This window comes from Gadus macrocephalus, chromosome 22 (genome assembly GCF_031168955.1).
Source record: "Gadus macrocephalus chromosome 22, ASM3116895v1".
Taxonomy (NCBI): domain Eukaryota; kingdom Metazoa; phylum Chordata; class Actinopteri; order Gadiformes; family Gadidae; genus Gadus; species Gadus macrocephalus.
The window spans coordinates 5,032,704-5,051,045 of NC_082403.1; the positions used below are offsets into that span (position 1 = coordinate 5,032,704).

At 50.6% G+C, this 18,342-nt stretch overlaps 2 protein-coding genes across 2 annotated transcripts in view; both read left to right on the forward strand.

The window, feature by feature from the left end:
* pkhd1l1.1 (PKHD1 like 1, tandem duplicate 1) overlaps window positions 1-14,118 on the forward strand; it is a 56,946-nt gene extending 42,828 nt beyond the window's left edge. The window contains exons 53-78 of the mRNA XM_060044076.1: window positions 14-182; window positions 705-793; window positions 1,047-1,213; window positions 1,846-1,975; window positions 2,242-2,360; window positions 2,698-2,827; window positions 3,468-3,641; window positions 4,017-4,120; window positions 4,461-4,587; window positions 4,778-4,899; window positions 5,120-5,210; window positions 5,712-5,860; window positions 6,252-6,374; window positions 6,863-6,974; window positions 7,315-7,431; window positions 7,584-7,749; window positions 8,189-8,421; window positions 8,982-9,146; window positions 9,577-9,734; window positions 9,958-10,093; window positions 10,695-11,045; window positions 11,497-11,648; window positions 11,963-12,109; window positions 12,385-12,538; window positions 13,370-13,557; window positions 13,981-14,118. Coding sequence (XP_059900059.1) covers window positions 14-182; window positions 705-793; window positions 1,047-1,213; window positions 1,846-1,975; window positions 2,242-2,360; window positions 2,698-2,827; window positions 3,468-3,641; window positions 4,017-4,120; window positions 4,461-4,587; window positions 4,778-4,899; window positions 5,120-5,210; window positions 5,712-5,860; window positions 6,252-6,374; window positions 6,863-6,974; window positions 7,315-7,431; window positions 7,584-7,749; window positions 8,189-8,421; window positions 8,982-9,146; window positions 9,577-9,734; window positions 9,958-10,093; window positions 10,695-11,045; window positions 11,497-11,648; window positions 11,963-12,109; window positions 12,385-12,538; window positions 13,370-13,557; window positions 13,981-14,118 — 3,911 coding nt within the window. The remainder of the gene's footprint in view (window positions 1-13; window positions 183-704; window positions 794-1,046; window positions 1,214-1,845; window positions 1,976-2,241; window positions 2,361-2,697; window positions 2,828-3,467; window positions 3,642-4,016; window positions 4,121-4,460; window positions 4,588-4,777; window positions 4,900-5,119; window positions 5,211-5,711; window positions 5,861-6,251; window positions 6,375-6,862; window positions 6,975-7,314; window positions 7,432-7,583; window positions 7,750-8,188; window positions 8,422-8,981; window positions 9,147-9,576; window positions 9,735-9,957; window positions 10,094-10,694; window positions 11,046-11,496; window positions 11,649-11,962; window positions 12,110-12,384; window positions 12,539-13,369; window positions 13,558-13,980) is intronic.
* A 595-nt stretch (window positions 14,119-14,713) lies between these two features.
* gdf6b (growth differentiation factor 6b) lies at window positions 14,714-17,128 on the forward strand. The gene is made up of 2 exons (XM_060043186.1): window positions 14,714-15,584; window positions 15,907-17,128. Exons 1-2 carry the CDS (start codon window positions 15,239-15,241, stop codon window positions 16,905-16,907), a joined length of 1,347 nt encoding a protein of 448 aa, XP_059899169.1. The 5' UTR covers window positions 14,714-15,238; the 3' UTR covers window positions 16,908-17,128.
* The last annotated feature ends 1,214 nt before the right edge of the window (window positions 17,129-18,342 follow it).

The window sequence follows — 18,342 nt, forward strand, 5'->3', positions numbered from 1 at the left end:
TGTGTCCTCCCAGTCTCGGGTAGCACGCCGCCGCAGCGGACGGCGAGCGTGGACCGCTCCACGTCGGACGCGGCCGTAAACTTCAAGGTGTTCCGCTGCTTCTACCCGGACTGCCTCCGCCCGGCCCCCCCTCCCCCCGCCACCCCGGCCCCCACGCCCGCACGCCGGCCACAAGACTTTGTGTACGTCGCCCCGCAGCCTTTCTGTTTCCTGTTGTTAGTTTAAAACCGAAGACTGGTAGACAGACAGAGACAGACAGACAGAGGATTGACAAAGAGACAGACAGGCAGACAGACAGACAGACAGACTAATAGAAGACAGACAGACAGACAGACAGACAGACAGACAGACAGACAGACAGAGGATTGGCAGAGACAGGCAAACAGAAGAATGACAGACAGACAGAAACAGACAAACAGAAGACTGACAGAAAGACATATAGACAGATGGACAAAGACAGACAAATAGAAGACTGACAGAGAGACAGGTAGACAGACAGACAGGCAAAGCAATGCTTATACTGTTAAGTAAGCCTACATCTAATCTACTGTCACTCGATAGATGTTAGCAGTTGGTCCAACATTACTTTGACCATCAAATGGAATATTAAACTAATCACTGGGAGTAAACACGGTCAGTCGTGAGTGTATTTACTGTGTGTTGTTTCTGTCGTACCTGATTATTCCATACGTTTTCTTTGTTAGTCTCTGGTCCAACGCCTCGTTCTGGAAGTCTTCAGCGGAGAATAACTTCAGTGCACCAGCAGAGGGCGCCAACGTAGTGATCCCGTCAGGTAACTGCTTTGACAGGAATATACCGCTTTCATATATTTCTCTCTCTTTCCCTTACATGTAATTCTCTTTTCCTTAAGTAATGCACAATTATCTGCAGCATTAATTTAGGATTATTAAGTCATTTTATACATACGCATAAAAAAAAAACCCACACACACATTCAACTCGTACTGAGAATCCACCAGTTCAACGTGGATACACGGAGGACCCATGAGTCCTCCCTCTCCTCATTCTTCTGACCTCTGAACCCAGGCCAGTGGGTGGTGTTGGACGGGGACACCCCGGCCCTCAACAAGCTGACGGTGGTCGGCGTTCTGGAGATCCCCGACGCCACGAACGACACGGCCAGCTCCAGACAGGCCAGCTCACTGCCCGCCTTCCGGACCGTGGTCATCGAGGCCACCTACATCTCCATCCAGGTCAGAGAGAGAGAGAGGGGGGGAGGGAGAGAGAGAGAGAGAGAGAGAGAGAGAGAGAGAGAGAGAGAGAGAGAGAGAGAGAGAGAGAGAGAGAGAGAGAGAGAGAGAGAGAGAGAGAGAGAGAGAGAGAGAGAGAGAGAGAGAGAGAGAGAGAGAGAGAGAGAGAGACAGAGAGACAGAGAGAGAGAGAGAGAGAGCGCTGTGGTTTCTATGGCGATATGCCAGATGTTCAACTTGTAATGTTCTGAGAAACGTTTGCGTGCTTTCGAGGTTAACTTAAACGGTCGACTCGCGTGAGGTTCTGTGGTGATACCGTCGGAGGTGGCTGACTATTACACTTTTGATAGACCTTTCAAGATAAAAGTCTTACTTCAACCCAAGTGGTTGAATTCAAAAGTAGGCGGGACTTTCATTGTTCAACTCGCCTCCAACTAACAAGCTAAATCTGCAGTATCATTGAATTCAAACCACAGCCAGACTTGTACTCTCTGAGGTAGAAGGACTTCCAAAAGCAAAAACATTCCTAAAACGCAGTTGTGGAAAGAAGTGGTTCTCCTATATTTTCTACACAAGTAAAAGCGTAAGCACCTCATCAAGCAGTCATGTGACACGTGTGCGTCGGTTGGTTCCAGGGCGGTAAGCTGATCGCCGGCTGGTCCGACGAGCCGTTCAGAGGACAGCTCCACATCAAGCTGAACGGGGACCACCGGACCCCGGACTGGCCCCTGCCCAACGGCCCCAACCAGGGCTCCAAGGTTCTGGGTAGGTCCCTGCTCAAAGGGCCCCTGCTCAACAGTGGAACCCCAAACACTCAGAAACCTGAACTCTGACCAGGAGCAGAACGTACAGAAACCAGAATATGACAATAAATAAAATAACGAGACTACATGAATAAAACATACTGTGTGCATACACGATACAATATATTACATTACACCTTTCACATGAGATAATTGTGTTCCATAAAAATTTTCATTTTTTTCTAGTTCTCCTTGTATATTCCGGACCTTGTATCTGTTGTCTCCCAGGTGTGTTCGGTACCTTGGAGCTGTACGGGTTAGCTCCCAACGTGTACCACACCAAGCTAGCCGCTACCGCCGCCGCGGGCACCGACACGCTCACCCTGGACCAATCGGTGGACTGGAAGGTCAAGGGTCACCGGTTTACTTCACAGTCAGGATATAAACAAAGTGTCTCGAAGCAGATGTCCAAATTAAGATATTATCTGGTTCCGACATATATTAATACAATTAGTTATATTGTAAAAAATTAAAACATATGGTATGATATGATAAATGATATGAAGATTGACATAATATGATTATTTAGATAAGATATGTTAGATATGACAATGTTAATGTTAATAACAATGTTTAAGTTGTGAGTCAAAAATATGGAGTCAGTTGGTTGGCCTTTGATTTCTTCAGTTATGTTTGTCTGTTTGTCTGACCGTCTGTTCGTGTGTTTGCGTGTTTGTGCGTCAGACGGGGGACGAGGTGGTCATCTCCACCACTGGGTTCAACGCCTGGGAGACGGAGACGCGCCACATCACCGCCGTGTCCGCTGACGGCCTCACGCTCACCCTCAACCAGTCCCTGGAGTTCACTCACATCGGTACGTCCACCAGCAGCCCCCAGCAGATAGACACCTCCCACCCCAGCAGATAGACACCTCCCACCCCAGGAACTAGACACCTCCCACCCCAGGAACTAGACACCTCCCACCCCAGGAACTAGACACCTCCCACCCCAAGAACTAGACACCTCCCACCCCAGGAACTAGACACCTCCCACCCCAGGAACTAGACACCTCCCACCCCAGGAACTAGACACCTCCCACCCCAGGAACTAGACACCTCCCACCCCAGGAACTAGACACCTCCCACCCCAGGAACTAGACACCTCCCACCCCAGGAACTAGACACCTCCCACCCCAGGAACTAGACACATCCCACCCCAGGAAATACACACCACCCATCCCAGGAAATACACACAACCACCCGGCAAATATACTTACCCACAACCTCAGGAAATAGAAACAATGCACCCAAGGAAATATACATCACCGAACCCAGGAAATACCCATCTGCAATAAAGGGGATTGCAACCAATCTCCCAAGGGAGGTGAGATGCAAAAAAAAACATTGAGTCGCAACTTCCGTTCCTCTTTTTCTAACACTTCTCTTTTCTCCCTCTCCGTCTCTTCCCCATCTCTCTCCCGATATCTCTTCCCCCTCTCTCCCCCCTCCTTCCAGCCGGGACCCACAGCGTCCCCGGGACGTCTGCGTCCTACACCCTGTCAGCGGACGTGGGCCTGCTCACCAGGAACATAAAGGTCATAGGTCAGGACTACCCTCAGCTGTTTGAGGAGTCCTTTGGGGCGCGGGTGCTCGTGGGCGCCTACTCCTGGAGGGGGATCAACTACAAAGGTACACACCACACGCCCGGAACGAGACAGACATTATTAAACATCGTTATTATTACTGTATCATTCGTCCTTTTTTCGATTTATGGCGTATTTATTCGAATAGCTGCCTGCATGTACTCCATTGATCTGCGATGTGCATTGCTCATTGTAGCACGTTTCGTTTTCCGTTTCGTGTTTTATTCGGTTAAATTACATTTGATTTGGTTTTTGGTTAATTAATCAGTCCTCGGGATTAATTGGGATTTTCTGTTGACCAACGAACCCCAAACAGTTCCGTAATGGAACTGAAACAGGGCTACCCTGCAGGGCTACCCCTCTGCTGTGCTTCATGTTCTGTTCTCCACTCCCTGTCCGCTGTCATGTTGACTCCCTGAAGGCGTGGCCCAGATCAGAAACGTGGAGTTCCACCACTCCGGACAGCAAGGGTGGAGCGACTTCATTGACCCCCGCTACTCCGTGGCCTTCCTCAACCTGGGAAAGGTACGGCAAAATGACCCCTAACCCTAAGTCTAACCCCCACCTCATCCTTACCCTAAAACCCAGCCCTGACAACCGAACCCTAAACTAACCCCCACCCCCATCCCTATCCAAACAGGAAATTCATGAAAGTTATCCTAAATTCTACCACTATGATTACTAATCATAATACAAGTTTGTATGTTCACATTGTTAAATGATTTGGAGAATTCAAGTACTTCGCTACAAGTACTACATCTTTAATGCTGGGTGTGTAATGGTCCCTTTACAACGCCTGCCTCATGTGAAGAGATCGTGATGGTGATGAATGGATGAATAATATTCTCCTCTCCCTCTGTAAAAGGTTGCAGTGAACGAGTCCTACCTCCAGGGATGTGCGTTCCACAACGGCTTCTCCCCCGCCATCGGCGTCTTCGGAACGGACGGGATGTTCGTGGACGACAACGTGGTCCACCACACTGTGGGAGAGGGTGAGGAACACTGCTGAACCTGGAGAGTTAGATAGTAGGGAGGAGAGGGGGAGGGGGAGGGTTAGATAGTAGGTAGAAGAAAGTAGAAAAGGGGGCATCAAATACAGCTGGTTATGGGGTATCTGTAGAGTAGTCGCGGTCTTTCTCCTGAACTTGAGGACCTGGCCTCACTGTTGTTTGGCGTCCACAGGGATCAGGGTTTGGGGCAACGCGGTGACGGTACGTAGGAACCTGGTGACCCTGACCCGCTGGCCGGGCTCCTACCAAGACCGAGAGGAGGACTTCAACTACGACTGGAACGCGGCCATCGAGGTCCGTCTTCGCACATACAGAAAACAACACTGTGACCTCTCTTATCTAGTTGGTTGTATCTTTGTTCATGTTCCATTTTGGACCGGTACCGTTTGTTTGGGTTGCTCGTGGCTTAGTAGTGAGATGTTGTGTTGCGTTGTGTTGTGGTCTGGTGTGTATTTTAATTAGTGGCGCGTTTGTGAGTTTTTGTTTTCATTATGTTTCGTGCGTCTCCTACCAGGTCAGCGAGGGTATCAACGTAGTGCTGCAGCACAACATCGTGGCCGGCTTCGAGCGGGTCGGCTACCGCATCGACGGCGAGCCCTGCCCAGGTAATGCACTGATACGACCCTAACTCGCTCCCTCATTCTCCGAAGACCTTCACTCGCTCCCTCCTTCTCTAAAGACCTTCACTTGTTCCCTCATTCTCTAAAGACCTTCAATTGTTCCCTCATTCTCGAAAGTCCTTCTCTCACTCCCTCATTCTCTCAAGATCTTCCCTCGCTCCCTTATTCTCCAAAGTCTGTCACTCGCTCCCTCCTTCTCTAAAGACCTTCACACACTCCCTCATTCTTTAAAGTCCTTCACTTGTTCCCTCATTCTCTTAAGACCTTCACTTGTTCACTCATTCTCTAAAGTCCTTCACTTGTTCCCTCATTCTCTTAAGTTCTTCACTTATTCCCTCATTCTCTAAAGTCCTTCACTCGCTCCCCCATTCTCTCAAGTCCTTCACTTGTTCCCTCATTCTCTGAAGACCTTCACTCGTACCCTGATTCTCCAAAGAGTTGTTGTGTGCTCACCCAGTCTCCTCGTGTTCGATGGCTCTCTCCCAGGTTCTCCGAGCAGCAGCGAGGCGTGGCTGCAGAACGAGGCCCACGGCGGTCTGTACGGCGTGTACATGAACAAGGACGGCCTCCCCCGCTGCAGCCTCATCCGCCGCTTCACCGTCTGGAAGAGCTACGACTACGGCATCTACTTCCAGGTACGGACCCTGGTCCCCTCTAGTGGTCATGTGGGGTAGTTCACTTGAGTTCTGCCCTTAGTACTTTTGTCTTTTTCAGCATTTCTTGTTCTAATATCCAATTAATTTTTAAATAATTTGTTCTTTCACAATGTATTTTAACGTATTTGTTAAGTCTGGGTTGACTTGGCTTCAGATGGCTCTGGGATGTTGAAATTGTTTATTGTTAATTACATCATAATCATAAACTAGCATCCTTTAAGTGACTTCGGTTTTTAAGTCCAAAGTGATTGTTCTGGTTCTCTCAGTTCACTTCTAAGGCATCCACTCTAAGGCCAAATTGCACGTCTTCATTCAGTTGAAAACAAACTTTTTTTTTAATTATAATGTTTGTTTTTCGTTTCCCGTCCAGACTGCCTCCAACGTCATCGTTGCCGAGGTGACGCTGGCGGACAACGGCCTGGGCCTAATGCCCCTGGTCTACTCCCCGCCGTCCCTGCCTCACCTCTACGCCGACAAGACCATCCGCGTCCGGGTACGTTGTCCTCCCTCGGGTCTTCCTTCTGGCTCGCCGGGGCGACTGATCACTTCCGTTAAGATCTCACCACAATAGACACACAACTGATGCGAGGGTTGTCGTTGTTAAAGTGAAAGTGATTCAACAGAGTTCAATGGGCTTTTAAAGGGGACCTGGCATGCTTATTTTTTTTTTTCTAATATGAGTTCTGCTTCATACGCATGCTGTGGCAAAATCTTCTCCCTGAAAAGTTGGCCCTTTGACGTCAATGGTCTGGCATTAGAGTTCCCCAAATTGGACCAATGACGTCAATGGGCCAACTTTAAACCACAATCCCGCCCCAAAACACGGACAGTATCCAACTGTATTTCCTTTAAGGTTGTATTCATATGTATACGTGATATCCCGTACGTGTCACGTTGACCGGGTTTGCTCAGGGATGTTCTTTGCCTGAAAGGATTTCCTGTGTAACAAACTTCTCTGTGTGGTTTGTTTGCCGTTGCCAGGACTCCCTGGTGGTCGGAACGAGCCCGGGCTTCAACTGCTCGGACGGCGTGCCCATGGAGGACTTCAACATCCGGGAGAGCTCCAGTGAACGCGGCGCCAAACTCCCCGACGGTAGACTTTTCAAATCAACACGTCTGACCCGACACCCTGACTCAGAGACAACCAGTTTTTTTAAAGGGGTCATATTATACCACAAGGTGTGAGTATGATTAGCCTTTACAAGCAATTGAAAACTTTTGCTTCAGTCCTTTGGGTAGGCTGGTAGCCTGATCTATCCAGCACACATCTAGGTGACCACGCCCACTAGTGATGTCAGAAGAGGCCGATTTTTAGAACGGCTTGTAAGGGCTACTCGCACTCACACCTGGTGGTATAATATGTCCCCTTTAAGGGGGGGGGGGGGGCATGCATTGTTTCGACAACTAAATACATAATCGTTTCCTTTTGGCAGGTGGTCGGTCAGGACTTGGCTGGCCGTGGTTCGAGTCTGGCCACAACGCGGCGCCATTCATGCCTCACCACGGCAACACGAACTACAACGCCATCCGCGGGCTGATGACGGTCGTTGGTAGGTATCTATGACGACAGCCGTACAACCCCGGCGGCAGAGAGAAAGAGAGAGAGAGAGATCAGCGATCCATGATCGAGAAGGGACAATCTCAGTGTTCTCCAGACCGACTGCGTGAAGCTCAGGATGCTTTCTTCTTCTTGTCTCTACAGACACCATCTTTGTGGCGTTCAAGAGCGTGTGTCCCGGTGTGTCCAGCGCCATGTTCATGACCAGCCCGTCCAACAACGACCTGCACCACCCCATTCAGGTGGAGCGCATCACCGTCTCTGACAGCACCGAGGACTCCAAGGTCTTCATCCACCGGCCGGATGTGGGGTGGGTTTCAGTCCTTTATGTCGGGCGTTTAGGGGGCTTAGGGGGACAGTGTAGTGGCTTGGTAGTATGACTTCCAGCCGACTATCCTATCCTTGGGCAAGCTGCCTTAAAACGACCTGCACCTTAACGACAACCTGGTCGCTCTGGAGATGAAGTGAACAGTTTCAAGTGGTCTGTATACTTAATCGAAATGTCCATCAAAATGTCAAAGAGAAGGGAAAGCTTTGTTTGTGTTTAGCAATAGCACTTTTACAATGCCCATCTTGGGTTTTCTTTCTATCTCTAACCCTTTACTTTTAAATACAACTGAAGTCGAGTGGAACAAGCAGCAAGTTCCAAAGCCTCTTGCACGACATCGCTATACAGCGTAGGTCCTAGGTTCCAGGTTCTGACGGGTTCCCAGTATGCTCAGAACGTGGCTGTGTGTGTCTTACCCCAGTAAGGTCAACCCGTCCGACTGCGTGGACATGGAATGCGACGCCAAGAAGAAGAGCATGCTGAAGGACCTGGACGGTTCATTCCTGGGCGCCGTCGGCACGGTGGTCCCCCAGTCGGAGTTTGCGTGGAACAAGGACCCCCGGAGGGGCCTGGGGGACTACCGGATCCCCAAGGTCATGCTGACCTACCCCAACGGCAGCCGCATCCCTGTGGACCAGATCGCCCCCAACAAAGGTTAGCCCCACTGGCGGTACCGGGGGCTGGTGGCTGGGTTGGGTTGCGGGTCGAGTTAGCATTAAGGTTCTAGAGCTACAGCATGTAGATAAGTAGCATTGTGAGTCAAGTTAGCATTAAGGTTCTAGAGCTACAGCATGTAGATAAGTAGCATTTTTGGTCAAGTTAGCATTAAGGTTCTCGGGCTACAGCAGCTAGATAAGTAACATTGTGGGAACAGTTAGCATTGAGGTTCTAGAGCTACAGCAGATAGATGAGTAGCATTGTGGGTAAATTTAGCATTACAGTTCTAGGGCTACAGCTAGATAAGTAGCATCGTGGGTCGAGTTAGCATTAAGGTTCTAGGGCTACAGTAGGTTGATAAGTAGCTTGAATAGCTTAAGGAAATTATGTGAAAAATTTAGGATATTTAGGAAATATTTGGCACAAACATTTATTTGAGGTAAAATATAAACCTAGCATAATAATAATAATAATAACCCATGGTATGAAGTTGAGTAAAGTCATCAATAGGAATCCAGACATTTCCGCTGTTGAGATCCTCATTTGTCCTCTCCCAGGTGTGATCAGGGAGAACTGTACCTACATGCCGGCCTGGCAGAGCTACAAGTGCTTCGGCCTGAACTACCGCCTGCTGGCCATCGAGAGCATGGACGCCGACACAGAGACCCGGCGTCTGTCCCCCGTGGCCATCCTGGGAGGCGGCTTTGTGGACCTCATCAACGGTAGGAGCGAGTCGTCCCCACTAGAGGTCGCCACATCAGGAATAAACTTGCAGAACTTTGTATTGTGTTTCAATGTGTTAAGGGCTCATTTTGTAACGCCGTCTGTCTTTTTTATTGAATGCATTTAGTTAGTACGTAAGCTAATGTTCATCAACTGGTTACGTTTTGGATGGCTCTTTGGCTAGCATTCATCGTTAGCTTTGGCTAGCATAAGGCTTGCCATTTTACAGATATTTGGCTAGCGTTCATAAATTACTTTGTCTAATATGAGGCTGATTGTCTTTTATGCACATTTAGCGAGCGTCAATCATCCATTGCTTTGGCTAACGTGAAGCTCATTATTTTTCATGCACATTTCGCTAGTGACTCTCCATTGCCTTGCCTAGTATGTAGCATGGAGCTAACTGCTACTCTGTCCCCTCCCCCCCAGGCCCCCAGGACCACGGCTGGTGTAGCGGCTACACCTGCCAGCTGAGGCTGTCCCTGTTCCACGCCATGGTGGCCACGGGGCGCGCCTTCGACGTCTTCTTCACCAGCGTCAGCCCCCAGAAGCTACGGCTCATGTTGCTCAACGCCCCGCCCACGGAGGTGAGGCCACGCCCACTTGGCAGCAGAGGGGGCGGGGCTTGTGGAGTCTGATTAAACCACTTTATGTTTGATCACATTTTTTAATGACTAGGATATGTAGTAACCGACTTGTTTGATTTAATCTTGATTTGGGTTTTGATTTTTGGATCAGGGGAAACCCATGAAAACGTTTTGTCCCTCTCTGCTTGCCGTTGATGGTGTGCCGCTCCCCTTCCCTCTCCAGAGCGTCCTGGTGTCCATCTTCTACTCCAAGCCTAATCGTCTGGACGTCTACGTAAACAACCAGCTGATCGCTCCCACCAATGCTGAGTGGAACGCAGAGAACACAGACTACGCCATGATGGAGCCCTCGTACCCTGGTACACCTCACACCAAAGACACACACACACACACGCACAAGCACATGCACCAGGCCGACGCTGCAGGGTTCCATCCCTATTGTCCACAGCCAAACCTGTAGGCATCCTCTGGCTAAGACACCCCCTAACCCCTACCTGGTCTTTGATTACCTGTAACTGTGAGTCATTTGGATAAAATGTTTCAGCCAAATGACCAAATACTAATAGCAAACGAATGAATGCTTCTAGGATACTACCTGTGAGTTAAACATTGGGCCACAGCATCAGAGCAACAGAATTGATGTGGGAGGAGTGAATCAGAGCCAGAGGTGTTAAAGAGAAGGGAGGGAGGGGCATCTTGCTCGAGGTTTCTCACTGTAGGGGCCCGGCAATATCAAACAACGGACCCTCTTTGGCAAGCATCTCTCATGCGTCTAAACCCCTCCGCTTACGTTCCTACCCTGGTAACCTTCTTTCTATTATTCATATTCAACCTTTGTTGAACCAGGTCAGTCTCATCGAGAACATCTCTCATTCAACACACTGAACGACAGCAAACCAGTTCACATACTCTCTCTCTCTCTCCCCTTCCCTTCCCTCCCCTCCCCTCCCCTCTCCTCAGGCCAATACGTCCCATCGCTGAACTCCTCCCTGGGCACCAACTTCTTCGACCGGGACACCAAGATGCTGCAGCTGCTGGTGCGCGGCTCGGACCCCGTGGAGATCCGCACCTCCCCTCTGCTGGTGATCGCCTTCAACCTGCCCGCCATGACGGAGGACCAGTTCTTCGGGGACAGCCTGGTGCGGAACCTGGCGCTGTTCCTCAAGGTGCCCTCCAACATGATCCGCATCACCAAGGTGGTGCGCGAGGACGGCGGCGGCGCCCGTCGCAGGAAGCGCGCGGCGGCGGGGCTCACCGTGGAGGTGGAGATCCAGAAGCCCCCCGTGCAGCAGACCTCCAACACCACCGACGGTGAGTGGGGGGGGGGGGGGGGAGGGCGGGGTTGGGTTGGGTTAAGGGTCGCTCAGTACTTTGACCAGCTTAAAGTATAGTACTATGAGTTGGTAAAAGTACTCAAAGACACTTTTAAGTTTAACACGTTAACCTTCTATGTTTTTATGTTTAAGTACTCATGAACTTACTACTTTAAGTACTTCACGCTAGTACTGTATTAACATGAAGTACTTTAAGTTTGCGAGTAAAAGAAAAAAAAACTATGTTTTTTTAAGTACTTTAAGGAACTCGCTCTACTCACAAACTTTAAGTACTTCACTTTCGTACTGTACTAACATGAAGTACTTTAAGTTTGTGAGTACTTGATTAATGATTAATGGTATATTATTGCAGTCTTATTATAAAGTGTTACCAAGGCACAAGTGTGTGACTCCCCCTTCATGACTCACCCCGTCTCCCCCTCCCCCAGACGAGGCAGCCTTCGTGGAGCTCCAGTCCATCGCTGACGACCTGGGCCAGGCGGCGGTGTCCGGGAACCTCAGCCAGTCCATCGGCTTCAACGTCTCCTCCGTGGGCATCACCGCACCGCCTCCCCCCGCCTCTGACCCGTCCTGGAACCAGGTGCGTCTCCTCCTCCTACTCCTTGTGTTCACCCAAGATCCATAAATCATGGAGACTGGCCAACCAGTGGCCAACACATCGCTGTCCTGAGCAAACCAGTGCTAGCGTTTGCACAGCAGTGTCTTTTTGTAAGAGTTAGCGCACCAGTGTGTGTGCGTCCTGGTGTTAGCACACCAGTGTGTGTGTTTCCTGGTGTTAGCGCACAGGTGTGTTTATGAGCTACCGTTAGCATACGCGAGCGCTAGTGTAGCAGTGGTACCTGTTCCTTTCTAGCCCCTTTTGGCGTATAAACGTGCGTTTGTCGCCCCCTGCAGGTGGCGACGGAGGAGGTGACCCGGGAGGAGCCCACGGTGAGCTTCGTGTCCAGCGTGGACAGCCTGAGGCTGATGGAGGAGCCCATCGCTGGGGAGTACGTTGGCCCTCTGTCCCAGCAGCCCAGCCTCATGGCTCTGGATGAAGAGGTAGGCCTACCCAGAGGGTCAAGTCTGATGGGACACACTTTATTAACACTATAATTATTATTATTATTATAATATTATTATAATATTTATTATATATTCGTACTGATATTGCGACCTATACTACTTATTACTGGGCCGTTATATTATATAACGGCCCAGTAATAAGTAGTATAGGTAGCAATATCTGTATGAATATCTTAATATATTATATTATGATATTCATACTAAAAACGAGCGGAACTCTTGCCTGACCGAATGGTGTTCCCCGTTACCAGGGTAACTGTGTGTCGGTCGGCGTGACGTCGCTGAGGGTGACGGCGACCCTGAAGGATGCCAGCGGCGTGGCGGTCGGCGGCCTGGAGGGAAACACCACCATCCTGTTCAGGAGCTGCTGGGCCAACTTCACCGACCTGGCCATCGGCATCTCCGGTACGTTCCACGAGTCGTACCCACAACCCCCGCGTTGCTCTGAGGAGAACCGGCTCCAACCGGTAGACCGGGACGCCGGGCGGCTAGAGACGGATTCACTCTCAATCTTGATCTCGGTCATTTGATTCAGAATCAGAATTGGGTTAATGTGAAAGGAACATTTTCATGTTGTTACGTATTTTAAGCAGATAAGCTGCCCCCACATAGCCACTAGGAAGCAGGATCGAACACATAAGCTGCAATAGCTACTCCAGCCACAGATGGCAGCACCTTTAGACAGGTGAGGATGGCAGAGCCATTACGTCACACCGGCCACGCCCACTTCACATAGGCCACGCCCACTTGATAGAACCCAGGACGGAGTTCAGATTGAGGCCAGAGATCATAGGTAGACCCGCCGAGTGACATGGGCCTATGCCCGTGGCTCGAAGTAGCTCACGGTATTTCTCTCACACGCGTTAGATACAATTCCCTCCCTTTTGCTTCATAGTTACCACACCGAAATAAGCCTACTTTAACAAATAAAGTGAGTTAAAAGCGACCAAGGATTGGACTACTTTCTTCAAGAAAAAACGCAACAATGTGCACGGAATGTGTTAAGATAAGATAAAGATATACAACACATGAGGAAAAAAAATGCTTATTCAAACCATCCGTAACTAGAACATCTGTTCGTCCATCTGAAACATTAACACGAGTGTGCTCCTTTCTACGGTTCTCCATCATAGCTATCTCCAGCTATCAGCATACCTTGAAACACACTCCCAGTGTTGACTAAACGTCTGTCCCTCATTAACGCTCGACCCTTGTCCCCTGACCAATCCCCTGCAGGCGAGAACCTGCGCATGGCCTTCACCCTCAACGAATGGGGCACCCAGTCCCGCGCGTTCGAAGTCAGGGCCACGCCCACCATCACCACCACCCCCGCCAACACCACCACCCCCACCACCCCCGCCAACAACACCACCCCCGCCAACACCACCACCCCCACCAGCCCCGCCAACACCACCAGCCCCGCCAACACCACCAGCCCCGCCAACACCTCCACCCCCGCCAACACCACCAGCCCCGCCAACACCACCACCCCCGCCCCCGCCAACACCACCACCCCCACCACCCCCGCCAACAACACCACCCCCGCCAACACCACCACCCCCACCAGCCCCGCCAACACCACCAGCCCCGCCAACACCACCAGCCCCGCCAACACCTCCACCCCCGCCAACACCACCAGCCCCGCCAACACCACCACCCCCGCCAACACCACCACCCCCACCACCCCCGCCAACACCACCACCCCCGCAAACACCACCACCCCCGCAAACACCACCACCCCCGCAAACACCACCACCCCCGCAAACACCACCACCTCCACCCCCGCCAACACCACCACCCCCGCCAACAACACCACCACCCCCGCCAAGACCACCACCCCCGCCAAGACCACCACCTCCACCCCCGCCCAGCCTACCCCCATGGTCACCGACGATGAGTCAAGCATCTTTGACGCGGCCAGCACCGTGCCCGCCGGGGCCGCCTGCATCCTCTTGGCGCTCCTCTTCCTGGTTACGGTGCAGTGAGAGCTACCGATTGGCCGGTCGTGTGGACGGCCCGCGCGTTGATTGGTCGGTTTGGGGTTGTCGGTTTGGGTTGTTTGTTTCTGTAGGGAAAGGGAATGCGCTTACACACACACACAGAACACACACACGCATACATATATAGATATAAACACAAACACACATACACACATACAAATGTACTTTTTTCCATTTATTTTACACACTGCTGTCCTTTCTTGTCTTTCAAAGTGAACGTTTCTGTTTCTCTTTGGTTGTGTTTTGTTTTACTTTTGCCAAACTGAGAGTTTAGAGTTGTATAATGTCGTACAATTAAAGTTATTTAAACATACCTCTCCATTTACAGTTAGTCCAAAGGTTTAGCATAACCACCTTGAAGCAAAATGCTGATTTGTATATATTTTGTTGAAATTCTACGATCTTCTAAAATATATACTTGTTCAAACATTGTAGTCCGCGTGTGTTTCTTGAATACGCTATCGGTTTTGGCGGGAGTCTGACTCTATCCATGGTGCTGAAGAGGAAACGGAGAAACCAGTTTCATGAATGACGGCTGCACGTCTTGTGTCCGCCGCTAGAGGGCGCCAAGCACCACTGCTTCGTTCTGAGTCGCCCTGCTAACGTCTTGGGTCAACGTGTGTGAGATAAATAAAGTATTAAAGTTAAACTGACACAAACTCATTTGACATACCGTAAAGGAAAATTGTAGCATACTAAATCCTACTTTTTTTTAATTTTGGTGAGAGTAAAAGAAAGCGCAAGGCAGAGTGAGAGACAACCATATATCTCACACGGTTAGGTGGGCGTCATCCGTCATAAAACGCCTGGACCGAATTCTAAGAAAACGGCGACGAACGACAGGGGAACAATTAGCTTTTATAGCCTTAATTTAAGACCACCGTTTAGAGGAAGACAAGCGCGGTAGCTTACTCGGGTAGGCGTGTTCTCGGGGGGCACCCTTTAACTCGGGACGGGACGTCCTGCGCCCTGCACACTTCTCACAGTAGACCGCACTTGTTGCAGTCCTGGATGTGCAGGCCGGCTTCAAGCTGTATGCGTGGTCCCTCGGCCACAGACCCGGGCTCGATCAGTCCCAGGACGGAGACCTGTTTCTCGCCAGAGGATGGATCGGTACCAAGTAGCTGCCCTGGTCGTGGGTCTTGTACTGGTGCTGGAGACGACTTGTTTTCACTCACTCGCGGTGTTCCTCCCGGTAGCCCCCAAGGGCAGCAAGGGGACCAAGCTGTTCGACGAACAGGACGCGTCCAAGTATTTCAAGGAGTTTTACACGTCGCCATCAAGTGAGAAGCACAACAAGGCTATCTCCAAAGACCTGGTTGAGCCCCACGACTACATGCTCTCCATCTATAAGACCTTCTCCACGGCCGAGAAGCTGGGGCTCAACGCGAGTTTCTTTCGATCGTCAAAAGCCGCCAACACAATCGCCAGCTTTGTCGACAACGGGCAAGGTATGGGACCACATACTAAATCCCCTGTACTGAGTGTTTTTCTCATTGTTTTGAAAGATATCCCAATGTTATCGTGCGTGTGCGCTTGCTTGCTCGTGTGCATTTGTTGTGTGTGTGTAAAGTGGGCACCTGTCTCGTCATGTCCCTGCCCTCATATGTGTTCTACATATAAAAAAAACGATAGGCATTTACATGTAAAAAATGTTTGTTGAAAAACAATTGAAAAACAATTTCGTTCTGAATCCCACGTCTGCCTTATGCTATGGACCCTACGTCACAATGACGACTGCACCTGACCCACCGGTCCACCGTGTCCCCTCAGACCAGCTCCCCCTCGCCCCGCTGAAGCGGCAGCGGTACGAGTTCGACGTGTCCACGCTGTCGGACCGCGCCGAGGTGTTGGGGGCGGAGCTCCGCATCTACACCAAGGTCTCGGGGACCCTCCGGACGCTGGACACGGCCGGGCCCGTGGAGCTCCAGCTGAGGTCCTGCTCCGACCAGCAGCTCCTGGACTCCCGGACCCTGGACCTGCAGGACCCCCAGGACCGGCCCAAGTGGGAGGTGCTGGACGTGTGGGAGGTGTTCCGGGAGCGGGGCCGCCACGCGCCGCAGTTCTGCCTGGAGCTGGCGGCCGTGCTGGACAACCCCGAGCGAGAGCTGGACCTGCGGCTGCTGGGCTACCACCGGCAGGGCCGGCCGCAGCAGAAGAAGGCCATCCTGGTGGTCTTCACCCGCTCCCGCCGCCGGCAGACCCTGTTCAGCGAGCGCCGGGAGGGGATGGCCCTGGTGGGGCACAAGAGGAGGGGCGGGGGTGGCGGGGACGGTGGGCGAGGGAGGGGGCGGGAGAGGGCGGGAAGGGCGAAAGCCAACAGGAAGCGACGGACCACGGTGGTGGCGGCCGCGATGTCCTCCTCGTCCTCGTCGCCGTCCTCGTCTTCGTCGTCCTCGTCGGCGGCGGCGGCGACCGCCAAGAACCGCCACGGCAAGCGGCACGGCAGGAAGTCGAAGACGCGCTGCGGCAAGCGGCCGCTGCACGTCAACTTCCGGCAGCTGGGCTGGGACGACTGGATCATCGCGCCGCTGGACTACGAGGCGCACCACTGCGAGGGCGTGTGCGAGTTCCCGCTGCGCGCCCACCTGGAGCCCACCAACCACGCCATCATCCAGACCCTCATGAACTCCATGGGGCCCGGGGACATGCCCCCGTCCTGCTGCGCCCCCTCCCAGCTCAGCCCCATCAGCATCCTGTACATCGACTCGGGCAACAACGTGGTGTACAAGCAGTACGAGGACATGGTGGTGGAGTCCTGCGGGTGCAGGTAGTGGGGGCGGTGGTGGGCGGTGGTGGTGCAGGAGAGGGGGGGGGGGGGGGGGGTGGTGGTGGTGGCGTTGGAGGCTGCCGGAGAAGAAGGTGGCTGTGGTGGTGGAGGTGGCAGTGGTGGAGGAGTGAGTGGAGGTGGGAGGAGATGGTGGAGGAGTGGGATGAGGTTGAGGCGGTAGGAGGCGGTGGAGGAGAGGGTGGAGGAGGTGGGAGGTGATGAAGGTGAAGGAGGTTGGGGGAGATGGTGGAGGAGGTGGAGGAGAGAGTGGAGTAGGTGGGGAGAGGTGGAAGAGGTAGGAGATGGTGGAGGAAGTGGTGGAGGAGGTGGTGGTGGAGGAGGAGATAGTGGAGGTATTTGAGGAGATGGTCAGAAACGTTCTCTCTCTCGCTCTCATGGAAATGTCTGAAACGTTCTCTCTCTCTCTCTCGCTCTCAAAACATGTCCTTGTTGTGAAACATTTTAACGCTTTCAAAGCTATAGCTTTTCCCCGAACTGACCAAATCCGTTGTGAACCACATAAGAAATATGAACTTGTAAGATGAATATAAGAACTTACATGGTGCCTGTCTAATTTTCATATTTCTTAGAGTTTTTTTTCCACTAACAAAGATTATTACCTCATCCATTTTATTGATTGATTTTTTTCCATTTTTATTTTAAGGAATAACTTATCCAGTCTCTTATCTTTTAGGTTTCTAACGGCCAAAACCATTCTGCAGAACGAAACACTCTTTTTGAACGGTTTTGTAAGAGTCTATGTGCTATTCATTACAAACGATAGAATGATGGCGTGTTTTAATGTTTGACCAGTATTAGCTAAATAACAAACCCTTTAAAATTATGACGTCTAGTTTCTTACGACTGCAGCAAAGTATCAGACTCTGAGGTCTTGACATGACCTCTGGCTCAGGAAGCAGTTCAATCAGCTGTATGACTGCATTTAATTAGTTTAATTTAGTTGACATCCCAGTTCAAATTAATTAATTTTACAAACTTAAATAAATTACTGAATACATTATCAATATCTTCATCAATCCTTATCAGGTTTTGGGGGGTCCGTTAAGAGCTTATTTTTGTATGCACTGATGTTCAAGTTTACCATTATGTAAATATTGCTTTGGAAATTATAATTATACTTTATCAGGATAAGTTATTTCATTTTTCATGTCAATGTTGTCAGTTTTGATTAAGATATTGACTTTTAACGATTTACTTTTGATGTATGAAGGATTTACTAGAAGGAGTGCATAATATTTTCATGATGCTGTTGCCAAATTATATTTTGTAAAAATAGGAAAATATACAGGATAAAAACATTATTAGTATTCTGTTCAACTGTGTTTAATATTTTTGGTAGAATCATAGCCTTTTTTTGTCAATTTTATGGAGTTCTGAAACACATACAGTATATGCAATTAGTGTCATAAATAATTGCA